The 22,466-nt window shown below is 33.5% G+C and overlaps 2 protein-coding genes across 4 annotated transcripts; both read left to right on the forward strand.

The window, feature by feature from the left end:
- The first annotated feature begins 4,299 nt into the window (after window positions 1-4,299).
- On the forward strand, window positions 4,300-9,456 carry LOC105115585 (putative E3 ubiquitin-protein ligase RF298). Of its 2 annotated transcripts, XM_011012516.1 has the most exons (4): window positions 4,300-4,474; window positions 4,572-4,612; window positions 4,962-7,094; window positions 8,083-9,456. In XM_011012516.1, the coding sequence occupies exons 3-4, from the start codon at window positions 4,968-4,970 to the stop codon at window positions 8,623-8,625; spliced, it is 2,670 nt and encodes an 889-aa protein (XP_011010818.1). In that variant the 5' UTR covers window positions 4,300-4,474; window positions 4,572-4,612; window positions 4,962-4,967; the 3' UTR covers window positions 8,626-9,456. The 2 variants fall into 2 exon arrangements, with proteins under 2 accessions (XP_011010818.1, XP_011010817.1); XM_011012515.1 differs by lacking the exon at window positions 4,572-4,612.
- A 4,651-nt stretch (window positions 9,457-14,107) lies between these two features.
- On the forward strand, window positions 14,108-21,859 carry PPDK (pyruvate orthophosphate dikinase). 2 transcript variants are annotated; one of them, XM_011012518.1, is made up of 21 exons: window positions 14,108-14,276; window positions 14,436-14,776; window positions 15,637-15,693; window positions 15,837-16,070; window positions 16,226-16,363; window positions 16,579-16,741; window positions 16,825-17,060; window positions 17,138-17,266; window positions 17,497-17,676; window positions 17,788-17,925; window positions 18,670-18,834; window positions 18,923-19,084; window positions 19,174-19,263; window positions 19,451-19,589; window positions 19,791-19,968; window positions 20,241-20,370; window positions 20,454-20,582; window positions 20,757-20,894; window positions 21,030-21,107; window positions 21,367-21,458; window positions 21,538-21,859. In XM_011012518.1, exons 2-21 carry the CDS (start codon window positions 14,480-14,482, stop codon window positions 21,578-21,580), a joined length of 2,916 nt encoding a protein of 971 aa, XP_011010820.1. In that variant the 5' UTR covers window positions 14,108-14,276; window positions 14,436-14,479; the 3' UTR covers window positions 21,581-21,859. The 2 variants fall into 2 exon arrangements, with proteins under 2 accessions (XP_011010820.1, XP_011010819.1); XM_011012517.1 differs by having other exon boundaries at window positions 14,108-14,776.
- The last annotated feature ends 607 nt before the right edge of the window (window positions 21,860-22,466 follow it).

Consider the following 22,466-nt stretch of genomic DNA (forward strand, 5'->3'; position numbering starts at 1 on the left):
AAATACATCAAGTATGGCATGTTTGCTAGACTTATACTGTCTTAAACTTAACTAATTGTCAAGTCCAAGTACATTGGGTCTAACATGTTTTACCTCATTCTTTTAAACGTGCTATATTCTTTTAAACATGCTATGGAAGGATGTTATTCCTTTGAACGTGCTAAGAGAGGATGGTAGTTACTTTAGACTTTACTAACTATCAAGTGCCTTAGATTTTATATATTTTCTAAATTCACATTGTCTTGGACTTGGTTGACTACTAAATCCAAATACCTTAGGTCTGACATGTTTGTGAGACCCACATTACCTCATTCCCTTAGACGCGCCAAAAGAGGATGGTCATTCTCTTAGGTGTGCTAAGAGAAGATGGTTGTTACTTTAAATTTGGCAAGCTACCAAATTCAAATACCTTAGGCCTGACATGTTTACTAAACTCATATTATCTTTGACTTTGTTAACTATCTAGTCCAAGTATCTTAGGTATAACATATTTAACAAACCTCTTTTCCTTGGACCCACATTACCTTGGGTCATTCTCTTGGGTATAGCATATTTGGCTGACTACCAAGTCCAAATACTTTGAGTTTGACATGTTTGTTAGATCAACATTACCTCATTCCCTTGGACACACAAAAAGAGGATGGTCATTCTCTTAGATGTGATGGTTGTTACTTTAAATTTGACAAACTACCAAATTCAAATACCTTATGCCTAACATGTTTACTAAACTCATTATTTTTGGCTTTGTTAACTATCTAGTTCAAGTATCTTAGGTATAACATATTTAACAAACTCAGCATTACCTCATTCTCTTAGCTTACCAAAGAAAGATGGTCATTCCCAAGACATGCCCAAGCGACAATAGTCATTCCTTTAGACATGTCAGGGACTTGGTATATTGTTAAATCTAGTGTACCAAGACTTGGCATACTAGTAAACTCAATAGCATCTAAATCTAGCTAGCACCAGATCCAACGTGTTGAGGCTTGACATATTATCAAACTCAATAACATCTAGATTTAACTAGCATCAGATCCAGCATGCTCGGGTCTAGCATACCGCCCAACCCCAACTCACAGCATGTTCATTTCTTTAAACATGTCAAATGGAGTAGGGTCATAAAGATTTTTTACACCGTTGAAAATAGATTTATCAACTTGCATTGTTGATTTCTTATCCAAGTCCATCCTTGTACTGTATCGTAGAAGAATCCAACTAGCATGCAAACAACAGTATTGGATACAATGTGACAATCTTTTCACCGACCAGTGATCCAAGAGAAATTTTAAATTTAATTAGCAAGTTTTCAATAGAGATGAAAGAGCAGGCATTGCTTCGATTACCAAGGAGCATCTGCATCTCTAGTCTCGAAGCAACAAGGCCTTGCACGAGTCAATTTAGCTGTTAAATAATGTACAAAAGGGAAACAGAGAGTTCTGAATTACATAGTTGGATGCAGCCATTCAAATGTTCTTCTCTCTTTTGCATCATTAGAAATTTCAACCAACTTCGGCAATGCTTTTGATTCAATAAGAGCCAACAGCTCACCAATCCCTAAGATCACTATCAAGGAAGCATGCTGGTAATTGCAGTTTCTATGCTATAACTATCACAACAAAATCAAGTCTTAGAAACCCAACTTCACGAGGTCACTGCCAACATGCTAATTAGCAGAACTGGCTTCTACCCTATCTATTTCTCCTCTTCTTTTGCAAGCACACAGGCTGATAAGCATACTTCATATATGTGATTCCCAGGGCCTATATATTTCCGCTGCACAAAACTATTTCTCATCTCTTATTACCCTGTTTATTGGACACAATAACGTGTTTCATGAATTGTGATACAACTTTGAACAAAGAAAAGCAAACGCCCTAGTTCTTTTGAATAGCTCAAATGTTTACAGCAATCTATTGCATTACAAAAATTGCCAACCGGAGAATCTGAAATCAAGAATGCTGAAGTCAAGAGTTTATGTGAGCTGTCATTTAGTCACTGTATGGAAGCTTCTGAGTTACAGAAATCTCACTTCCCCGTGTCATTCTTCATCCTCTCATTACAAACCTTCAAAGCATGAACTTCTGTGAAGCATTTTAACAAGCACGTCATATGTACGCACTTCTTCAAAAGCAATGGTGCAGAATCAAGCAAAAAAATAAAATCATTGCATACCCTTTTGGCAGGACTTCCAGTTTCTGTTTGAATTAACAAGGCATTCCTGAGAATTATAAGAAAAAAAAAATGGGTTTATGCAAATCAGTGACTAATGGAAACTCCCTCGCTGGGTTCAAGGTTTTAGAACTTTTTTTATATATATAAAAAAAATAGTGGGATATAATACCTGTAGGGAGAGGTAGAGCGAGGAGCATTGTTTGAGTTGCTTAACGTTGTCATCGTCCTCGTCTGCATCGATCTGGTGAAGCGGTTGTTGTGGATTCGGGTGTGTTTGGTTTGGAGGCTCAGCCATTGCAGGTAACCGCTACCCCACCAGTCGAAGCCTGACCTAGCGGAAAATATATTTGGACAATTACACGGTGCTGAATCACTTGCCTTGTTTGTATAGTCAAAAATAATTTTTAAAAAAAAATTAAATTTAAAAAAATTAAATTATTTATTAATATTTATTAATATAATAAAAAATAAATAAGAAAATATTTTTTAATATTTAATTATATTATAGAAAATAAATTAAAAAATAACTTATTAATATTTTATTTTTTTCAAGTTTATTAAAATAATAAGAAACAAATCTTACAAATTAAAAGGTTAAAAGAGAATAAAATTAAAAAAATATAATTTATAAATTATTTAAAATAAAATAAATAATAATCAAAATGATAGATATCAAATAAAAAAATAAAAAAAAATAAAAGATGAAAAAATTAAAATAATAATAATTAATATTTCATAAATTATTTCACATAAAATAAGTAACAATCAAAACAATAATAATCAAATTTGATAGATAAAAATTTTTAATAAAAAATGATAAGGAAAGAATAAGTAATAATTATTAAAATAAGGACCAAAATTAATATAAAAATTAAATTTTAAGAGATAAAATTAAAAACTAAATATTTAAAATAATATATATATATATATAGAAATCAAAAGTTTGACGACTAAATTTAATATAATCAGCAAATAATATTATATTTTTATATTTTTCATAACTTTCAAAAAATGTTTTTCGCTTAAATTGTTTTAAAAAATATTTTTCTGAAAATTAAGCTAATTTTTTTATTAAAAAATATTTTTCGTTGACCAACTTTTTTAATGGCAAATAAACATAAAAAAATTTAAAAAATATTTTTCTGAAAACTATTTTTTAAAAATTAAATATAATCTTATTTTTCACATTTACTTAGACAATCTTCAATCAAATAAAAGCAGAGATATTTAAAATGATTTAAAAGTATTATATACATATAAATATAAATATATATATAAAATAACTATTTATATACCTTTTATTTTATTTTATTTTATTTTTTAATAACATTTCAAGTATTCATTAAATGGTGTTTTCTCACAACTTTATATTAAAATTAACTATAACGAAATAGTTGAGTTGTAATATATAATACGTTGTTTAATATATTTTTTTGTTTGTTAGTATGTTTTAAAATGACAATTGTATCTAAAGGTGTCCATCATCTATCTTGGTGCAAGATGCTTGTCATGATTTTTTTAACAAATATTTCATATAAAAAATTATTTTTATTTTATTATTGTATAATTAAATAAAAAATAATATTTTTAATAATAAATTTGTTGAATTTAGTGATATGTATAATTTATATAGTAACTTTTATTGGTTGATTCAAGTGTATTTAAGTTTTTTTATTAAAAATTATTTTTTTATTATTTTTGTTTTTAATAATAAGTTAATTGGTAACTGAATTTTTCAACTTGTTTTTTTAATATTATTTCTATACGTTTTGGAGGTCAATTTGAATTAGCTCTAGCAAATTCAAGGTGTTTTTATTTTAAATATACGTAAAAATATCTTTTAATATGCAATTTATTTTTAATTAATAATTAAAATCTATTGTTTTTATAAGAAATATTAGCAATTTTTAAATATTGTTTTATATTTAAAAAATTTTACTTCGACTTACAGTGCAGTACGAGCTGGTTTTAAGTTTTAACTAACCATGGTTGGTTAGTTGGTTTGGTTAAAAGTTAAAACTACGTGAATCTCTTTTTTTAAAAAAAAAAAAGAAAAAGAAAAAGAAAGAAAGAAGAAGAAAAAAAAAGGAAAAACATGACTACATGGCATGAGAATCCCTCCAAGCCCATATATTTATTTATTTATACAGACAATGAGTGACGTTCATCGTTCTAGCAAAAACTATAATTATAAAAAAATAAAAACAACAACATATATTTCTGCCCTCTCGGTGATTTTTTGAGATTGTTCCCAAATAATAATATACCCTTTTGATTATTTTTTTGTTAGCTCACAGTTCTGGTACGTCTCGATCATTCTTAAATCTTTTTTTTTTGGATTTTTTTTAATTTATATCATTTAGTGTTTGCGTCAATTGGTAAATTTTCTTTTTTTGAAGGAGTTTTGATCCATTCATTGATACCTGTTCAAATTAATGTGGTTGATGTTGCGATATTCTCAACTGGGTTTGTTATTAATTCATTGGTTCTTAGATTTTTTGTTTCTGGAATTCTTTGTTCTTGAATGATTTTGCGATTCTTGATGTGGGTTATTCCTTGATGGTGAGATAAAAGGGTTTATACGTAAAGAAATGATTTTTTTTTTTTATTGTTTGATTTGCAGTTGTTGGCTTATTTAGCTGTTTTTATATATATACACACATTGAATTTGAGAATCAATGTTCATTCTGTCATCTTGATGTATTTTGATTAGTTTTCATTGAGGGTTGACGAATAGTTGATTGATAAAGTTTGAGTGATAGAAAGATATTGGTTTTGTTTGTTTGCAGATTAAAATGGCATCAATGGTTGCTAAAGCCAATAGTAGTTGTTCCAGTCAAGTATCGCCATTGGCGTCAATCCAAGAAAAGGGAACCAGGAATAAGAGGAAGTTCCATGCTGATCCACCTTTGGGTGACTCGAGTAAGATTATGTCCTCGGCTCGGAATGAGAGTCAGGGTTACGAATTCTCTGCTGAGAAATTTGAAGCCACCCTGGGTCATGGGATGTCCAGTGCCTGTGACATGTGTGGTGCAAACCAAGACCATTATGATGGGTTGAAACTTGACCTTGGATTGTCTAGTGCCTTAGGTTCATCTGAGGTTGGGCCAAGCCAGCCTAGAGGGGGAGTAGAGTCAGAGGAATCCCATGATGCTGATTGGAGTGATCTTACAGAATCTCAGCTAGAAGAACTTGTTTTGAGCAATTTGGATGCAATCTTCAAGAGTGCAATTAAGAAAATCGTTGCTTGTGGTTATACTGAAGAAGAGGCTAGGAAGGGCATTTTGAGGTCTGGTCGTTGTTATGGGTGTAAAGATACTGTCTCAAATATAGTGGATAATACCTTAGCATTTCTTAGGAACGCTCAAGATATTGAACTTTCAAGAGAGCACTGTTTTGGGGATTTACAACAGCTGGGAAAGTATGTATTGGCAGAATTGGTTTGTGTGCTCCGGGAAGTCCGGCCTTTCTTCAGCACTGGAGATGCAATGTGGTGCTTGTTGATTTGTGACATGAATGTTTCCCATGCTTGTGCAATGGATGGTGATCCCTCAAGCAGCTTTGCTGCTGATGGTGCTTCAAATGGGGCCTCATCTGTTTTCACCCCACCTCAATCAAAACCAGAACCCAAATGTTCTGAGTTAAATTTTCCAAATCCTTGTTCTGAATCCAAGGCAAGCACTAACGAGACAGCAGTTCCCAAAATTACAAAACCTAAGAACTCTGCTGTTCTCAATGGACCAATCTCAGATAAAGAGGTATCAGATTCTACAGTTGATCCTATCGATAAATCCTTCAACATTGTGGGATCTTCTCAATCTACTATATTGGAAGAAAAGTTTATCATTACTAAGAAGGTCCATTCTGGTGGTAATAAGAGAGATTGCATAGTTCGACAGAAGTCACTCCATCAGGAGAAGAGTTATCGGACATATGGGTCTAAAACTTCAAGAGCAGGGAAACTAAGTGGTTTGGGTGGTTTAATTTTGGACAAGAAATTAAAATCTGTTTCAGACTGTACTTCTGTTAACATAAAGAATGCTTCATTAAGATTAAGCAAGGCAATGGGAGTTGATGTGCCTCAAGATAACAGGAACCTGAATCTTCCTAGCAGCCCCCCTTCCCAAGCAGCATTTAATTCAGAATCTTCTAGCACAGGCTCTTCTATCCCTAAGACTGATATCTCATCCACATTAGCCCCAGTAAGTGCCCTGCCAGCTGTACCAGCAATCAATACCCCGCCTGCATCATCCACTGCCAATACTGAGCTTTCTCTTTCACTGCCTGCAAAAAGCAACTCAACTTCATTTCCTGCTAGCTGTAGTGCTGAGGCACCTAAATCTAGTAATGCTGGGATATCATATGACAAGTCTCTGACGCAATGGGTTCCCCATGACAAGAAGGATGAAATGATTATAAAGCTTATTCCCAGGGTACAGGAACTACAAAATCAGCTCCAAGAATGGACAGAATGGGCAAATCAAAAGGTTATGCAGGCTGCTCGAAGGCTGGGTAAGGACAAGGCTGAACTTAAGTCACTAAGGCATGAGAAGGAAGAGGTTGAAAGGCTCAAGAAAGAGAAGCAAGTTCTGGAGGAAAGCACCATGAAGAAACTTACTGAGATGGAAAATGCTTTGTGCAAGGCCAGCGGGAAGGTGGAGAGAGCTAATTCTGCTGTCCGGAGGCTTGAGGTGGAGAATGCTTTGTTGAGGCAAGAAATGGAGATTGCCAAGTTACGTGCAGCTGAGTCTGCTGCAAGCTGTCAGGAAGTATCAAAGAGGGAGAAGATAACACTAATGAAGTTTCAGTCATGGGAGAAGCAAAAAACTCTGCTTCAGGAAGAGTTTGCGACTGAAAGACGCAAGTTTTTAGAGCTACTACAGGATCTTGAGCGGGCCAAACAAATACAGGAACAGCATGAGGTATGCTTCCAAGAATGTGGCACTAATTTCCTTCTCCATCTTTTTCAGAGGTTACACACTGGATATGTTGTAACAATGGTCTGCCAGTCATTTGATTTTTAATGTAGCACAGGTGCGTTAGGTCAATCATTGAGTGGTGCAGCCTGTGACAGGTTTCTCATTCCCAACCTGTTGACCATTTCGAAACATTGTAACTTACCACGCGGTGCATAGTTTAGATGGTTGATATAGGTTGTGACACTGCTCTGAAAAAGAATTATGGATGGAATCGTGAATAATGCTCAATCAGATTGATACCTGATCTGAGACTCTTTACTACATTTCCACTTGTGATGTGTTGCATGCAGTTGTGTTCATTGACAGATGTACACGACATACACCATTGGGCTACTTTTATTAGAAGGCTAGTTCATGTGGTAAGCGATGTAGTGGTAATGATTTATGCATTGGACATAGAATATGTGCAAAAGAATAAACTACACTTCTCTGCTGGCATTTGCATGCATTGGCATTGAAGCGTTGCAAATATACCTTAACATAGATCTCATATGTGTGTGTGTGTGTGTATGCTTGGGTTATGGTGATCAAGATTTTGTCAACAGATTTTTTTCAACTGTATTTCCTTGTCTTGCACCGTTGGCTGCTTAAAAACTGAACAACAAAATGTCTGGTTGGATTGTCCTCTAAATGTTCTTACTTCAAATTGGTTCACAAAACTGAGTTCTTATTTTGTCATTTCATTATCCTTTTCTTGTCTGTGTTCCAAGGAGCATTTTTGTTTGTCTTTGCCTGCCCACCTCACCCCTGAAACAAAATTTTTTATCCATGTCCTATTAAACATGTGCATTCGATTGTTCTTTTTTTTAAAAAAAAAAAATCCTCTAGTGTGCATTGCCAATTGGTTTTCACAGATCACCTTCTATTCGTGATAGATGCTTCCAGTAATGACACTTTAGCCATTTCTCATTGAAAATGAAAAATATCTCAGGCTAGATGGCGACAGGAAGAGAAGGAAAAGGAAGAAGTACTCATGCAGGCCAGTGCGACAAGAAAAGAAAGAGAAAACATCGAGGCTTCAGCTAAATCCAAGGAGGATATGATCAAATTGAAAGCAGAAACCAATCTGCAGAAATACAAGGATGATATTCAGAAACTTGAAAAGGAGATCTCGCAATTGAGACTGAAGACTGACTCTTCAAAAATTGCAGCACTTCGAAGGGGAATTGATGGAAGCTATGCTAGCAGACTTGCAGATATAAAAAGTAGCCCTGCTCAGAAGGAGTCAAAGACCCCTTGTATCTCAGAAGTGGCCCCAGATGTCCATGACTACTTTGAGATGGGAGGTGTGAAACGAGAAAGGGAATGTGTGATGTGCCTCTCTGAAGAGATGTCTGTAGTTTTTCTACCATGTGCTCATCAGGTGGTTTGCACAACATGCAATGAGCTCCATGAGAAACAAGGGATGAAGGACTGCCCTTCATGTAGGGGTCCCATCCAGCTGCGTATTCCTGTACGCTATGCTCGATCCTAATTTGTTTTGGAGTTGAGTGTTTTGAGTAACAAATCCGGGACTCATTGGAGTTGAATAATGCTTCAGAGTTAAACCTTTGGAAAGAGTTATAAAGACAATCAAATTGGCATACAGTTGCAATGTTTATGCTTCACAAAGTGCTTTCCCCATATTTTGTGTCTTCTTTCCCTTAAATTTCATAGAACATAAAATCAAAGCTTGAAATGAAATTCTAGACTAAATTGCTTGGTCATCTCTGTGGATGGATGTCCTGCAACAGTTGAGAAAAATGCTATAGGTGAAATTTTTTCAGCTTCCAGGGGATGTTTTAAGTTAAAACAAGAGAAGTAAGTTGATGGGTATAATAAACTCTCACTCTCCTCGTAAAGGGCAAAAACTGGCGTATAGATACCCTTTGTGATGGGTCTGCTGTCTGCTCATAGTGTATTTGTCTGCTTCTCTGTCAGGTGGCAATTGCAAATATGGGAAGGAAGGAAGTCCATTTGCCAATGTTGATGAAATACTCAACTTGGATGAGTACAGTTGCTATTTCAGCTTGAGAAATGGGGATTGAGTTTTTGAGCTACAGAAGCCTCTCCGTAGAAATGGGACTCATTGATTAAGAAGTGGACTGAGCTGACAGCAACGAAAAAGAGATAAGATGACTCGAGAGAGAGGGCATGATCGCATTTCCTGTGTGGTCCAAGACTGAGCCAAGTGGCTCGAGCTATTTGTATTACGTTCTGTGAGAAAAGACCTGTCCTGCCTGTGATTCTTGTATTCATTCATCGAGTGGATGCAGGGTCTGTCGACCATTCATTTGTTCTGACCTGAAGAAATCTCTATTCTCTGGTAAATGTCCTTTTTAACCTCCTACTGTCAGGGTGCCACGTCTGCCTTGCCCTTTTCCCAGTGGATAGTTTTAAATTACAAAAACATTAGATTTTTTAATAGTTTTGATAAGATATCAAAATCATTGAAAATCTTTATTTCTTGCGAAATAAATAAACTGATATTGTTTAGTTAAATTAATAGATTTTACTAACAAACATAGAATCGAGGGTCTAAAATGTTCTAGTGCATGTAGTAGAGCTTCCAATTACAATCTTTAATATACATAAACTTATTGGTTTTGTGGTCCGCACTGCAGTGTAGGTTGGATATAAAAAATAAATCTACAAAAAATGTTCAGTTTATAATAAATTATTTAATATTATTATTAAATTTAACATTACCGGTCATTCTTGAATTCTCTTCATTTGATTATTTATTTAACCCTAGTTTTAAATTAACTTATATAAAATGCATTAACATGATTTAATTGATTTAATGGGTTAAAAAATAATTTAAATGGTCAATAAAAATATAATTTTATTTAAAAAAATTAATATATATATATATATATCGAGACAATAATATATAGTATAAATCCTGGTTTTAGCGATTTAATTTATCAAATTTATGATCCAGATCATAAATTAACATTAGGTTTAATATTTTTTACTTAATTATATAATAGTAAAAATAGATATTTGTAGAATTGCATTAATCAAATATATCATGGGAGAGTAATAGTGTATAGTATTTTTTATTTAATAAAATATTAAATAATAAGATTGAAAATATTTTTAAATATTTTAAAAATAATAAAAAGAAAAAATAAACAATAAACCAGTGATGTTTTTGCATAGAGTATAGTGTTTTCAATAATGGGAGAGGGAGAGGGGTTTATGGTTTTTGAGTTCCAAAGAATTTCCAAGTGATGACAACAGATGAGCTAAGGAAATCGTCAACGACTTTATTCTCAATTTTTGGGGGTAATATAGTATTTATTTTAATTTTTTTATTAATATAAATATTCAGATTAATTTATATATATTTCAATTAATCTTGTATACAGATTAATTTATATATATTTCAATTAATTTTGTATATTTTAAAATTTATAATATTTAAAATAATATTATTTTAAAAAAACTTGATTAAATGAGTTAATTTTAATTTTTTAATTTTTAATTTTTAATTTTATGGGATCTCACTTGGACGTAAAAATGTGATCTAGTTGCTAAATCAACGAATTAAGGATAACACAAGCGTGAAACACGTGGGTTTTGTTGTTTTTCCAAGAAAAGAGGGCTTATGGTTTACGATGAAGTGCTTGTAAAAGTGAAGTGGTTACGAAGATAGGCTATTACATTTCTGAAGTTTGCCGCCCAAGTTTGAATCTAGCTTTGTTCGTTCTTTATTTTTGGTAAAATTTGTTATTTTTGTTTTTATTTTTTAATTTTTTTATAATCTAATTATGTTAAAAACAATTTTAAAAAATAAAATTATTATACTAGTTGAGTGCATAACTGGAATTACGAGTTTAATGATTTAAGCCATAAAACTTATATTAATTCAATATATTATCGTTTTAATATTTTTTTTTTAAATATCATTTTATTTTTTTTAAAAGCATTTGATTTTTGTAACTCAACTGATTAGACATTAAATTTATTACTTGGAGATTATTAGTTCGAGTCTCATAAACCTGAAGGCTACTAGAGATTTAGATAGTCGTTAACTTCACATTAATTAAAAAAAAAATAGATTATATAAATGTGTCTAAACAATGCAATTTAATGTTACATAAAAAAATACTTATTTTTTTAAAAAAATCTATATCAATTAAATCCAGTTTAAAAAGAATTAATAATAATAAAAGGAAGAGAGATAAACTTTTTGGGAAGCAACTCGGACCTTTTTAAGAGTGTAGTTGTAATTGTTTTTTAAAGTACATAAACTTTTTGGGAAGCAACTCGGACCTGTTTAAGAGTGTAGTTGTGATTGTTTTTTAAAGTACTTTTCATGCCGAAATACATTAAAATAATTTTTTATTTTAAAAAATTATTTTTAATATCAACGCATCAAAACTATCCAAAACATAAAAAAAAAAATTAACAAAGAAACATTCCAAACACTCACTAAATCTATCATTAAACAATGGATTTCACTATTAAGATATATATATTGACAACAACATTAAATCATTTCATCTTTAAAATTAAAAATTATAAAAATTTAAAATTTTAGATCTAAAATCTTTTAAATTGATAATGTTCTAAAATTTAGTATGTTCAAGAAATAGGTTATTTGATATTTAGATTATGATTAATCAAAACTTCATGTTATTAATTTTCTTTTCCTTGGCTTAGGAAATACAAGACCAACAATAACAATCTTAATACCTGTAAAAATAGTCCTTACATATTTTTTATGACAATAATGATGAATTAATATCTCTAACACATTATTAATAAAGAACAAATACTCCTTATACATAATTAATAATAAGATATAAATATTTTTTTATATATTATTAATAAAATGAATAATATGATAAGCTCCTTGAGAGATCTTTTATATATTTATAGATGTAAAGAGATGTTACCTCCTACATGAATATTTTATGTATATTGAACCAAATGATCCTAACATGGATCTCTCAGTTTAATTGGGTAATATATATAACCAAACTTAAAGGAAATGAATTTGATATTTTGCTAGATCCACAACACTTAGTTTAGCTCATAGTTAAATCTAAATGTATTGAATCTAATATCTTATATAGATCTAAGGTGACTTGGACCTAGTTTATAACTAAACTCAAATTTATTAAGTCTAACATTTTGTCAAATTTATGCTTGATGGGATTAACACGTTATCTATGAATTTTGTCTTTTTCAAAACATAAAAACTTTACGTTGAAAATACTTACCCATCAGTAATCAATTTTTAAGATTTATTGATTGTTTAAATTATTTTTTTGAGATTATATTTAAGTTTAAAAGAATTTATAATTATTTTTTGATGTAAAAAATAAAAAAAATGATAATTTTTTATGTTGCCCCGGACCTAATCAATACCTTAGTCAAATTCCAAGAACAACAATAAACAAAAAGACTTACACATCCATGTCTTATTTCATGTCCGGCCTCGACTAAGTCATGGGCAAAGCCTATTTTCTTTTTTTAATACTTTTTAATTTTAAATTCATCATGTTTATTTTTTTAATTTATAAATATAATAAATATGATATATTTTCTTCTAAGAAAATATTGTTTATGTGTGTAAAAATCATTCTATGAATTTTTTTAAAAACTTTAAAATGTTATAAACTTTTTAATATTATTTAGAAAAAAAATTTGTTTAGTGTTCCATCTATTAAATATAAATGCAATATAAAAATAAAACAAGAAGAAAAAGACAAAGGGCAGTTGTATAAAACAAGAAGAAAAAGACAAAGGGCAATTGTCTTTCTTCTACCAGGACCAAGATGATACGTTCGTAAATAGTATAACTTAATTGATTAAGTATTTAATTTGTTTTTTAAAAATTATTAATTTAAATTTTATAAATTTTAAAATTATTAAAAATTTATATAATTATTAATTTTAAAATCTATAAAATTAGTTAAAATACCACTAAACTAACCCAAGATCCCAAATACCAACATTAATCTTAAAAAAATAAAAATAAATAACATACATGGATATATTTAGTTGTTGGCGTGGTTATTAAGATGCGAACCGAGAGATAAAGCGAAGCGGCTTCCTATCTTGTTAGGAGGAGAAATAATGGGGAGATGACCCCACTTTCTTTCACATCCTTCTGTTCCGTGTGTTGCTGTCCTTACATGCTTAGCAATGTTTTTTTTTTTTTTTTTTTAACTTGTAAGATTAAAAATACTTGTTTTTCAAAATAAATAAACAAACACACTATTTATTGAAATTAAAAATATTCTAAAGCATGCAATAAGAAAATTAGTATTTATATAATTATGATTTTTATAATAAATAAAGATACATTATAAAAACACCAATAAAAATAAAACAGAAAAATTATTCTAATCAAATTACTTTTCTTATCAATAATATTCTGTATTTGTTTGGAAATAATATGTAATAAAAATTATTTTATAAAATGTTTTTGATTAATTTATAAATATATTAAAATAATATTATATTATTTTTTAAAATTAGCAAGTGATCTAAAAACATAAAAATATTTTAAACTAAAAAATTTTAATTTCTTAAAATATAATAAGAAAATAAAAACTTATAATAAGTAGGGCAAGCAGACACGAAAATTACAAATATCAAGTGTGGGTGTGATGGACACTGCCAATTCATGGGTGGGTGTGATGGACATGGCCAATTCATTTCTGATCACACTCTCGTTTGACTCGGGACAAGCTTGAGCGAGAGAGAGTCAAATTTCTTTGCAGTTAAGCTCCAATGGGCACCGATTTAGATTTTGTTTGGAGCGTTGTAAATTATATGTTTTTAAATTTTTAATTTTTTTTTAATATTTTCATATTATTTTATTGATATTACAGATAGTTTTTTAAAAATTAAAAAAAAATATTATTTTAATATATTTTTAAACAAAAATTATTTTCAACAGCAACGGCTAGACTCAATTAACCTCTGTATATGACCCTAATTTCTTGTCCACTCGTGTCACTCTATCATACCCTTGGTTTGTCTCAAAAACTAATTTTATAATACACAAAAAAACACCAACCGCCATTTTTGTTTCGAAGAAGCTAGCTAGCTTTTATCGAATTAGCTCCGCAATTCCTCAGTTCCACAATAACTAACTCCCATCTTTCTCTTTGGATCTTTCAGGTAACCTGGTTTGATCTCCATCACTAGCAGCTAGCATCATGAATCTTTGTCTCTTCATCTCTCCTAACACTCCTTCTAGCAAGCCAGCCAGCCAGCTGGAAATGAACCAATAACTAATCACCATCACCTTCCTTTCATTTATTTGGGTTCTTGAAGCAGATATTAATAAAGTAATCATCGACTGGCGATTAGATACATCGAAGATGTCATCAACGATAAAAGATATGCTCATTAGGACTAGCGCGCCAGCAAGGAGCAGCAGGCGGAGGCTGTACAAGGCGAAGTATGTGGAAATGAATGATTTGCTCCTAAGAGAAGACCGTTCAATGATACGGTTGAGCCGGGGTCGCCGAGCTTGTGGGATCCGCACCTGTCAGGATAGCCATAACAATGGTGGGTTCAGTAACATTTCCAGGCCACCTTCGCAGAACAGAACCCGAGCACAAACTATCAGTAGCAGTCTCCCGGCTGTGTCAGACCCGACACCCATCGCTACAAAGGTACTTCTTTCTCCTCTTTGCATGCACGTTTCCTTTCTTTCTACGACTCCAGTTAGCTTGGATGATGGGAGTTTGGTTATGGTTCAAGACTAGCAATGACTTTTCTTTTCATTTCGATGATGCTAGATATTCTCGACTTCACTTGTTTGTTGGCCGATATCAAGTTGCAATTAAAAAAATATGTATATCAATTTGATATATTTTAAAAGATTTAATAAATTCTGAATTTAGAAAATCAACAAAAAGAAACCTTTTTTTGTTGTTAATAATGCCGATTTTAGCGAATAATAATAAATATTCTTTCAAAAACCATTTCCTTTTGCTGAAAAATCTTAATGGATAGTGAATCCCCATCGCATTTTGGTTGTTTCGACTTTTTGAGGGCTGCATCTGGGCTTGTCATGGGCCTACTTGTGCCTTCTTGTTTTTTGTTTTTGCTATATCAGTCCTACTTTACCTCCATGGAACCAGAGGAGGTATGGTGCACCGCCGGGCTAGAATGGGCCTGGGTGCTGTCCAGTCAGCCTACAGTGCTTTTTTAGACAACGTTTTATAATTGGAATTCATGAAACCAGTGAAGTTGCATCATTGTATTATTATTACTGTCTTTCGAACGTGAACATGAACATGGTAATCCTATATTATTGCAGTGTCTACCATATAGTTTGTTCATGGCTTCATGCTAGTTAATGCCAAGATTCAAAATCTGAAGCTATAACACTGTTAAGTTAGTGGTTGCACAGCCTTGACTGCATTAAGCGATGGATAATAGATGTTACTCAGCTGAAAAAAGGCCTGCCAAATGGAATTTAATCGTAGAGTTGCAAGGCTGAAACTCATATCTTCTCTGATTTACGCAGCGAGTATTTACTTTTGGAAAAGGAAGGAGCGAAGGCAACAAGACCATGAAGTCCCTGGTAAGCACCCGACTGAACTTGTTTGACTGTTATCAAATTTCATGGTTAAATGGGTTAATGCTACAGATGTATTTTAAATTATAAGCAATGCAGAAACCAAGTTAATTTTCTGATATCAACTTCTACTTGTGTGTTTACTTTAGCTGGGAGGGAAGGGAGCAAACCTGGCAGAGATGGCAACCATTGGTTTGTCAGTGCCACCTGGACTCACCATATCAACAGAAGCATGCCATGAATATCAGCAGATAGGAAAAAAGCTGCCACTAGGTTTATGGGATGAGATATTGGAAGGCTTAAAATTTGTGGAGAAGGACATGGGAGCCTTCCTTGGTGACCCCTCCAAACCTCTCCTCCTCTCTGTTCGTTCTGGCGCTGCTGTAAGACTTTCCACTTTAAGTTTATATAGAGCAACCACTCAAGCAACAGCACTCAGCTTCTGTGGTCTGCTTATGATGATTATGCCTGTAACTTCCATTTTGTTTAGATTTTATACCGTCCTTGACATTAATTAGAATTTGATCTGCATGTCTAGATTTCAATGCCTGGCATGATGGACACTGTCCTTAACCTTGGACTGAATGATCAAGTGGTTGCTGGTTTGAGTGCGAAAAGTGGAGAGCGTTTTGCCTATGACTCCTTCAGGCGCTTTCTAGACATGTTTGGAGACGTTGTAAGTGCTTGTTGTGTCATTTTCAAACATTGACATATGATTCCTAAACTTCTAAATTTATTTTTGGGAATGTGTTGGTGTCCCGTGGTCGCAAAACACCATTTAAAAATTGCTCCCTTTGTGCAATAAACAACACCTTGTTGATTCTTAAGTAAATCTGTCACCTCCTCTTAATGTCACTCACTTCATTAATATCTACTGCTATTCAATTAAAGGTGATGGGAATCCCACACTCATCATTTGAAGATAAGTTAGAAAAGATGAAGGAATCAAAAGGAGTCAGGCTTGATACTGATCTAACAGCTGCTGATCTCAAAGAACTTGTGGAGCAGTACAAGAAAGTCTACCTTGAAGTGAAGGGTGAAGAGTTTCCATCAGGTACTAAGTTGTACCAAATAAAGTTCTAATACCTGTTCCCGGAACAAGTTTTGAACTCATACATTCTACCTGTGTTAATTCAGATCCAAAAAAACAACTGCAGTTAGCTATGACCGCAGTTTTTGATTCTTGGGACAGCCCAAGAGCCGTCAAGTACCGAAGCATCAATCAAATTACTGGATTAAAAGGAACTGCAGTAAACATCCAATGCATGGTTTTTGGGAACATGGGAAATACATCAGGAACAGGTGTTCTGTTTACTAGAAACCCGAGCACTGGTGAAAAGAAGCTTTACGGGGAATTTCTAATCAATGCTCAGGTTTATATAACATCTGTTTCATTCTATCTAACCAAATGAGGTGATGTTTACAGCTTAGCATGGTTGGTTTTGTGTAGGGAGAGGATGTAGTTGCTGGAATTAGAACACCCGAAGACTTGGATACAATGAAAAATTGCATGCCTCAAGCTTACGATGAGCTTGTGGAGAATTGTGAAATTCTAGAGCGCCATTACAAAGATATGATGGTAAAATTTCATTCACTGTTTGAAGCCTTTGATCATTCATGTCATTTATTCTTAATTTATGTGATTTTTAGGCGGTTCGCTCATCAACTCGAGTTTATTTTACATGATTTGTATCTGAGTAGCATATTTCTATAGTGGTGATCTCTCTCCCTTGCATGTATTGGAAGAATTTAGAATTGAAAAGTGAAAAGAAAAAAAGAAATAACCTAGGTAATCTCTGCTATATACAGGATATTGAGTTCACAGTTCAAGAAAACAGGCTTTGGATGTTGCAATGCCGATCCGGGAAGCGTACTGGTAAAGGTGCAGTGAAGATAGCTGTAGACATGGTAAGCGAAGGGCTTGTCGATATTCGCTCTGCAATTAAGATGGTGGAGCCACAGCATCTCGACCAACTTCTTCATCCACAAGTAAATATGCATCTATATAGTGACCATATATATATATATATATATATATTTTTTTTGATAATTTTCACGCGCGTAAGTTTTACTCACGCAAATGGTTAAAATTTTGGCTAGTTTGAGAATCCATCTGCTTACAAAGACAAAGTGGTCGCGACAGGCTTGCCTGCATCACCTGGGGCAGCAGTGGGGCAGGTAGTGTTCAGTGCAGATGATGCTGAAGAATGGCATGCGCAGGGAAAAAGTGTCATTTTGGTAAGTTCAATCTTCTTGCAATATTAATATGTTTATGGGGAGCCATATAATTTTTTGTAATAACATTGTCTGAAACAAGCCGACCATTTTGATTGCTTAGTTTACAGATGTTATAAAATGAAGCAACATGAAAATTAAATTTGAGGATGATTCTTCCATTTGACATCATGTGACTGCTCAACATGCTTGCTGTCAATGGTTCAGTATCTTCAATTGACTCAACTTCTAAGTGCCCTTATGGTACAATTTTCCTTCTTGTTTGAACATCCATATTAATACAACTAGAGCGCACTTTCAATTACCCATCCATATTAATACAACAAGAGCGCACTTTCAATTACCCATCCATATTAATACAACAAGAGCGCACTTTCAATTACCCATCCATATTAATACACCTAGAGCGCACTTTCACTTACACATCCATATTAATACAACTATAGAGCACTTTCAATTACACATCCATATTAATACAACGAGAGCGCCCTTTCAATTACACATCCATATTAATACAACAAGAGCGCACTTTCAATTACCCATCCATATTAATACAACTAGAGCGCACTTTCAATTACAACTTCTTGTATGACTTTATGACGACTGCTTGTCAGTATGCTTGATCTTGAGCTAGTTCCAAAGAATGATGAACTGTGAACATGTTGGAAAAATATTATCATTGCTATGTGATTTGACTTCCCTAGCCTGTTCAAATGTCCGGATCTTAACTTGTTCATATGAATGAAGGTAAGGACAGAAACTAGCCCAGAGGATGTTGGTGGCATGCATGCAGCTGCTGGAATCTTGACAGCCAGAGGTGGAATGACATCTCATGCTGCTGTGGTAGCACGTGGTTGGGGAAGATGTTGTGTGTCTGGCTGCTCTGATATCCGTGTCAATGATGCCGAGAAGGTGATCTTTTACTTCCCTGCCGCCACACAATAGTTACTTCACATGGAGAGTGGATTCTACAACCATATTTGTTGATTTGATGATGCAGGTCGTTGAAATTGGGGATGTTGTTATCAGTGAAGGAGAATGGATCTCACTCAATGGATCGACTGGTGAAGTAGTACTGGGGAAACAGCCACTATCTCCTCCAGCTCTAAGTGGTGATCTGGAGACATTTATGTCTTGGGCTGACGAAATAAGACACATCAAGGTGCCCTTCAACTGAGAGAAGGTTCACATTTATCATTATTTGTTAATGAAGAATCTATCTTATGACTTAGAATTATGATGGTGTAATAGGTCATGGCAAATGCTGATACTCCTGAAGATGCATTAACAGCAAGAAACAATGGTGCCCAAGGGATTGGACTCTGTAGGACAGAGCACATGGTAATTCTTATGGTCATAATTATCATCAATAAATCATTTCCTTGTATTGCATAAAAGCATTTTAAATGAGCCTGAGGAACCCCCGATATTGTCACAACATTCTTCTGTTGATGCCATCCATATCATGCTGCGTTGATACAGCGAGGTTACATATTTTTTTTTTTTAATTCTGTTTGTAATGTTTCAGTTCTTTGCGTCCGATGAGAGATTAAAGGCTGTGAGAAGGATGATAATGGCAGTTACAGCAGAGCAGAGGAAGGCAGCACTGGACCTATTACTACCTTATCAAAGATCAGACTTTGAGGGGATTTTTCGTGCAATGGATGGTACTTTCCAGTGTTGCCGTTTGGATTTTTGGAATCATATCTAATTATATGCTTTTTGGACCATTGAAACTGGATACAATATCAAAGTTTTTTGGTTGCTTCATCTGCTTTGGGTGCATGTATCTTAGAGAAAAAGGAGCAGGCTCTATTTTTTTATTTTATTTTATTGGTGCACAAGTAAGATTGTATTTTCCATGTCAGGCTTTCCGGTAACAATCCGTCTATTGGATCCTCCACTCCATGAATTTCTTCCAGAAGGTGACCTGGAACAAATTGTAAGTGAGCTGATCACAGAGACTGGCATGATGGAAGATGAAGTGTTCTCAAGAATCGAGAAATTATCAGAAGTAAATCCTATGCTTGGTTTCCGAGGCTGCAGGTTTGGTGGTTCTTCATTTGTACTTTCCATCTATTGTTTTCACTAACGTTTCGTTTCATTAACCGAACTCAATAAACAAGTGTGTAGCCAATCCTAGATGTGTTATCCTATGCTTTTGCTTTCAATTCACCAGGGACAAAAAGAAGAAGAAAAAAGACCTGCCGAATTGGCAGCCTTGTTCATGCATTTACACAGCTCAGCTTTTAACTGCAAGTAGAGAAACTAGTAATTTTAGTCCAGGAATGTTGACAAGTGGAACTTGATGTGAACAGGCTAGGGATATCATACCCAGAACTCACTGAAATGCAAGCACGTGCTATCTTTCAGGCTGCCGTCTCAATGAGCAACCAGGGTGTCACCGTTATTCCTGAAATAATGGTTCCTCTTGTTGGAACGCCGCAGGCATGAATCCCTTCTACTTCACTGGATTTTATATATTTAAAATCAAGCACTCAAACTTCCTGATAACTTGGCATTTTTTGCAGGAATTAGGGCATCAAATGACTTTAATAAGGAATGTAGCGAAGAAAGTATTCTCTGAAATGGATGTAACCTTAAGCTATAAGGTGGGGACCATGATTGAGATTCCTAGAGCTGCTTTGGTTGCAGACGAGGTATGTTAAGACAAATGTCGCGTCATGATTATTACTTTCAACTTTGCTTCTAGCACATAGGGCTGGAAACAACTGGGATGTACTTGTCGTCTTTGATAAAGAAATGCAATTTTGTTGCCAGAGGTTCTTGTCAATTATATATGTCGTCTTATTTTTGCTGTTTGATAATGTTAGATTGCAAAACAAGCGGAGTTCTTCTCCTTCGGAACCAATGATCTCACGCAAATGACATTTGGATATAGTAGAGACGATGTTGGCAAGTTTCTCCCCATATACCTATCAAAGGGCATTTTGCAAAGCGATCCCTTTGAGGTTAGTCACATCATCTTCCAGCTCGCTTGCTTCACTGATATTGGTCTAATAATGAAGATAATTCTTCATGCGGATGAAATCGGAATAATTAGAACTGTTTGCTTGACAATAACCACCAAGATGTTCTGTGTCCAGGTGCTTGATCAGAAAGGTGTTGGCCAACTTATCAAGATTGCCACCGAAAGGGGCCGTGCAGCTAGGCCAAGCTTGAAGGTACGTTGTACTGATGGAATCATGTTCATGCCCATCTTTGAAGTAGACAGGTTTTTTTTTTTTTAATGTTCTAGCACCGTTTGATTTTATATTGAAAGAGATAACCAGTATGTTACAGGATAACAGGTAGTTGTGTCAGCAGATGAGATTCATTTGAGCATTTTATCTATTTTTATATATTTTTGGAGTTGATTGAAGAAGGAAAAACCTATGGCAGAATCTTATTTGATTTGTTTTTTCCTTGACAATTGATGAACAGGTTGGAATATGTGGAGAGCATGGAGGGGAGCCTTCTTCTGTGGCATTCTTCGCGGAGGCAGGACTAGACTATGTTTCATGCTCTCCATTCAGGTTGAAAGACTATACATTTCCAAATAGTCTAAACTACCATCAAAATAACCACATTCCTGACTCCATTTCACTTTGACAGGGTCCCCATTGCAAGGCTAGCAGCTGCACAGGTTGCAGTGTGAAACAGGCTTCAACAGAAGCAGCTGCTTTCCAAGAGCACTTTTCGCCGACATTACTCACTTGTAAATTTACGATGAATGAAACAACTGCTGTACAATAAGCATCATTGATAGAAGTGTAAATAAAGTTCAACGCCTGCATCCTGATATTGGAAAAGTGGACCAGAGCTTGTGAGCTCTCTACTGCTTTCTCGTCTGGAACCTGTATTCACCAAGTTACTTGTAAAGTCCAAGAGATTCATATGATGTAAAAAGGCTTGTCATTTTGTGCATGTTTTAGAAGCCATAGTCATCTGTTTGTCTAGTAGGAATGATTAAAAATAAAAAATAAGAGATTTTACTGAAATTTTCTTCACAAATCACTATTAAGTGAAATAGAGTTTTTCCTCTTCTTGGGCTTTTTTCTTTCATAATTTATTTATTTTTTTAAAATCCAATTTCATTCTTAAATAATATATTAGTTGGAAAATGAATTTTATAATTTTTGAATTCAATTTTTACAAGATTATTATAATTTTATTATTTAAATTGCGAGTTTGATGAATTAACTCGATCAACTCGAGTTTTTTTCCCCTCTTTTTTAGTTTACTTTTTATCTCAATTTCATTAATATTAATATCAAGTTGATTAAGAATTAAGTTTTATGCTTTATTTTAGTTTGTTTTTTTATAAGATTATTCTCGTCTCATGATTCGGGTCACGTGTTTGGTGGATTAACCTACGTTAACTCGAGTTGTTTTTTTAATTGATTTTTTTTTCAATTTATTTTTTCAACACTAGATTAATTAAAAATTATAATTTATTTTTTTATTATGAATTAATCTAGATTAACTCAAGTAAAGTAATATTAAACATAGTTGCTTATGTGGATTATATATTTCACATATAT

Source organism: Populus euphratica, unplaced genomic scaffold (genome assembly GCF_000495115.2).
Source record: "Populus euphratica unplaced genomic scaffold, PopEup_1.0 scaffold728.1, whole genome shotgun sequence".
In the NCBI taxonomy this organism is placed as follows: Eukaryota; Viridiplantae; Streptophyta; class Magnoliopsida; order Malpighiales; family Salicaceae; genus Populus; species Populus euphratica.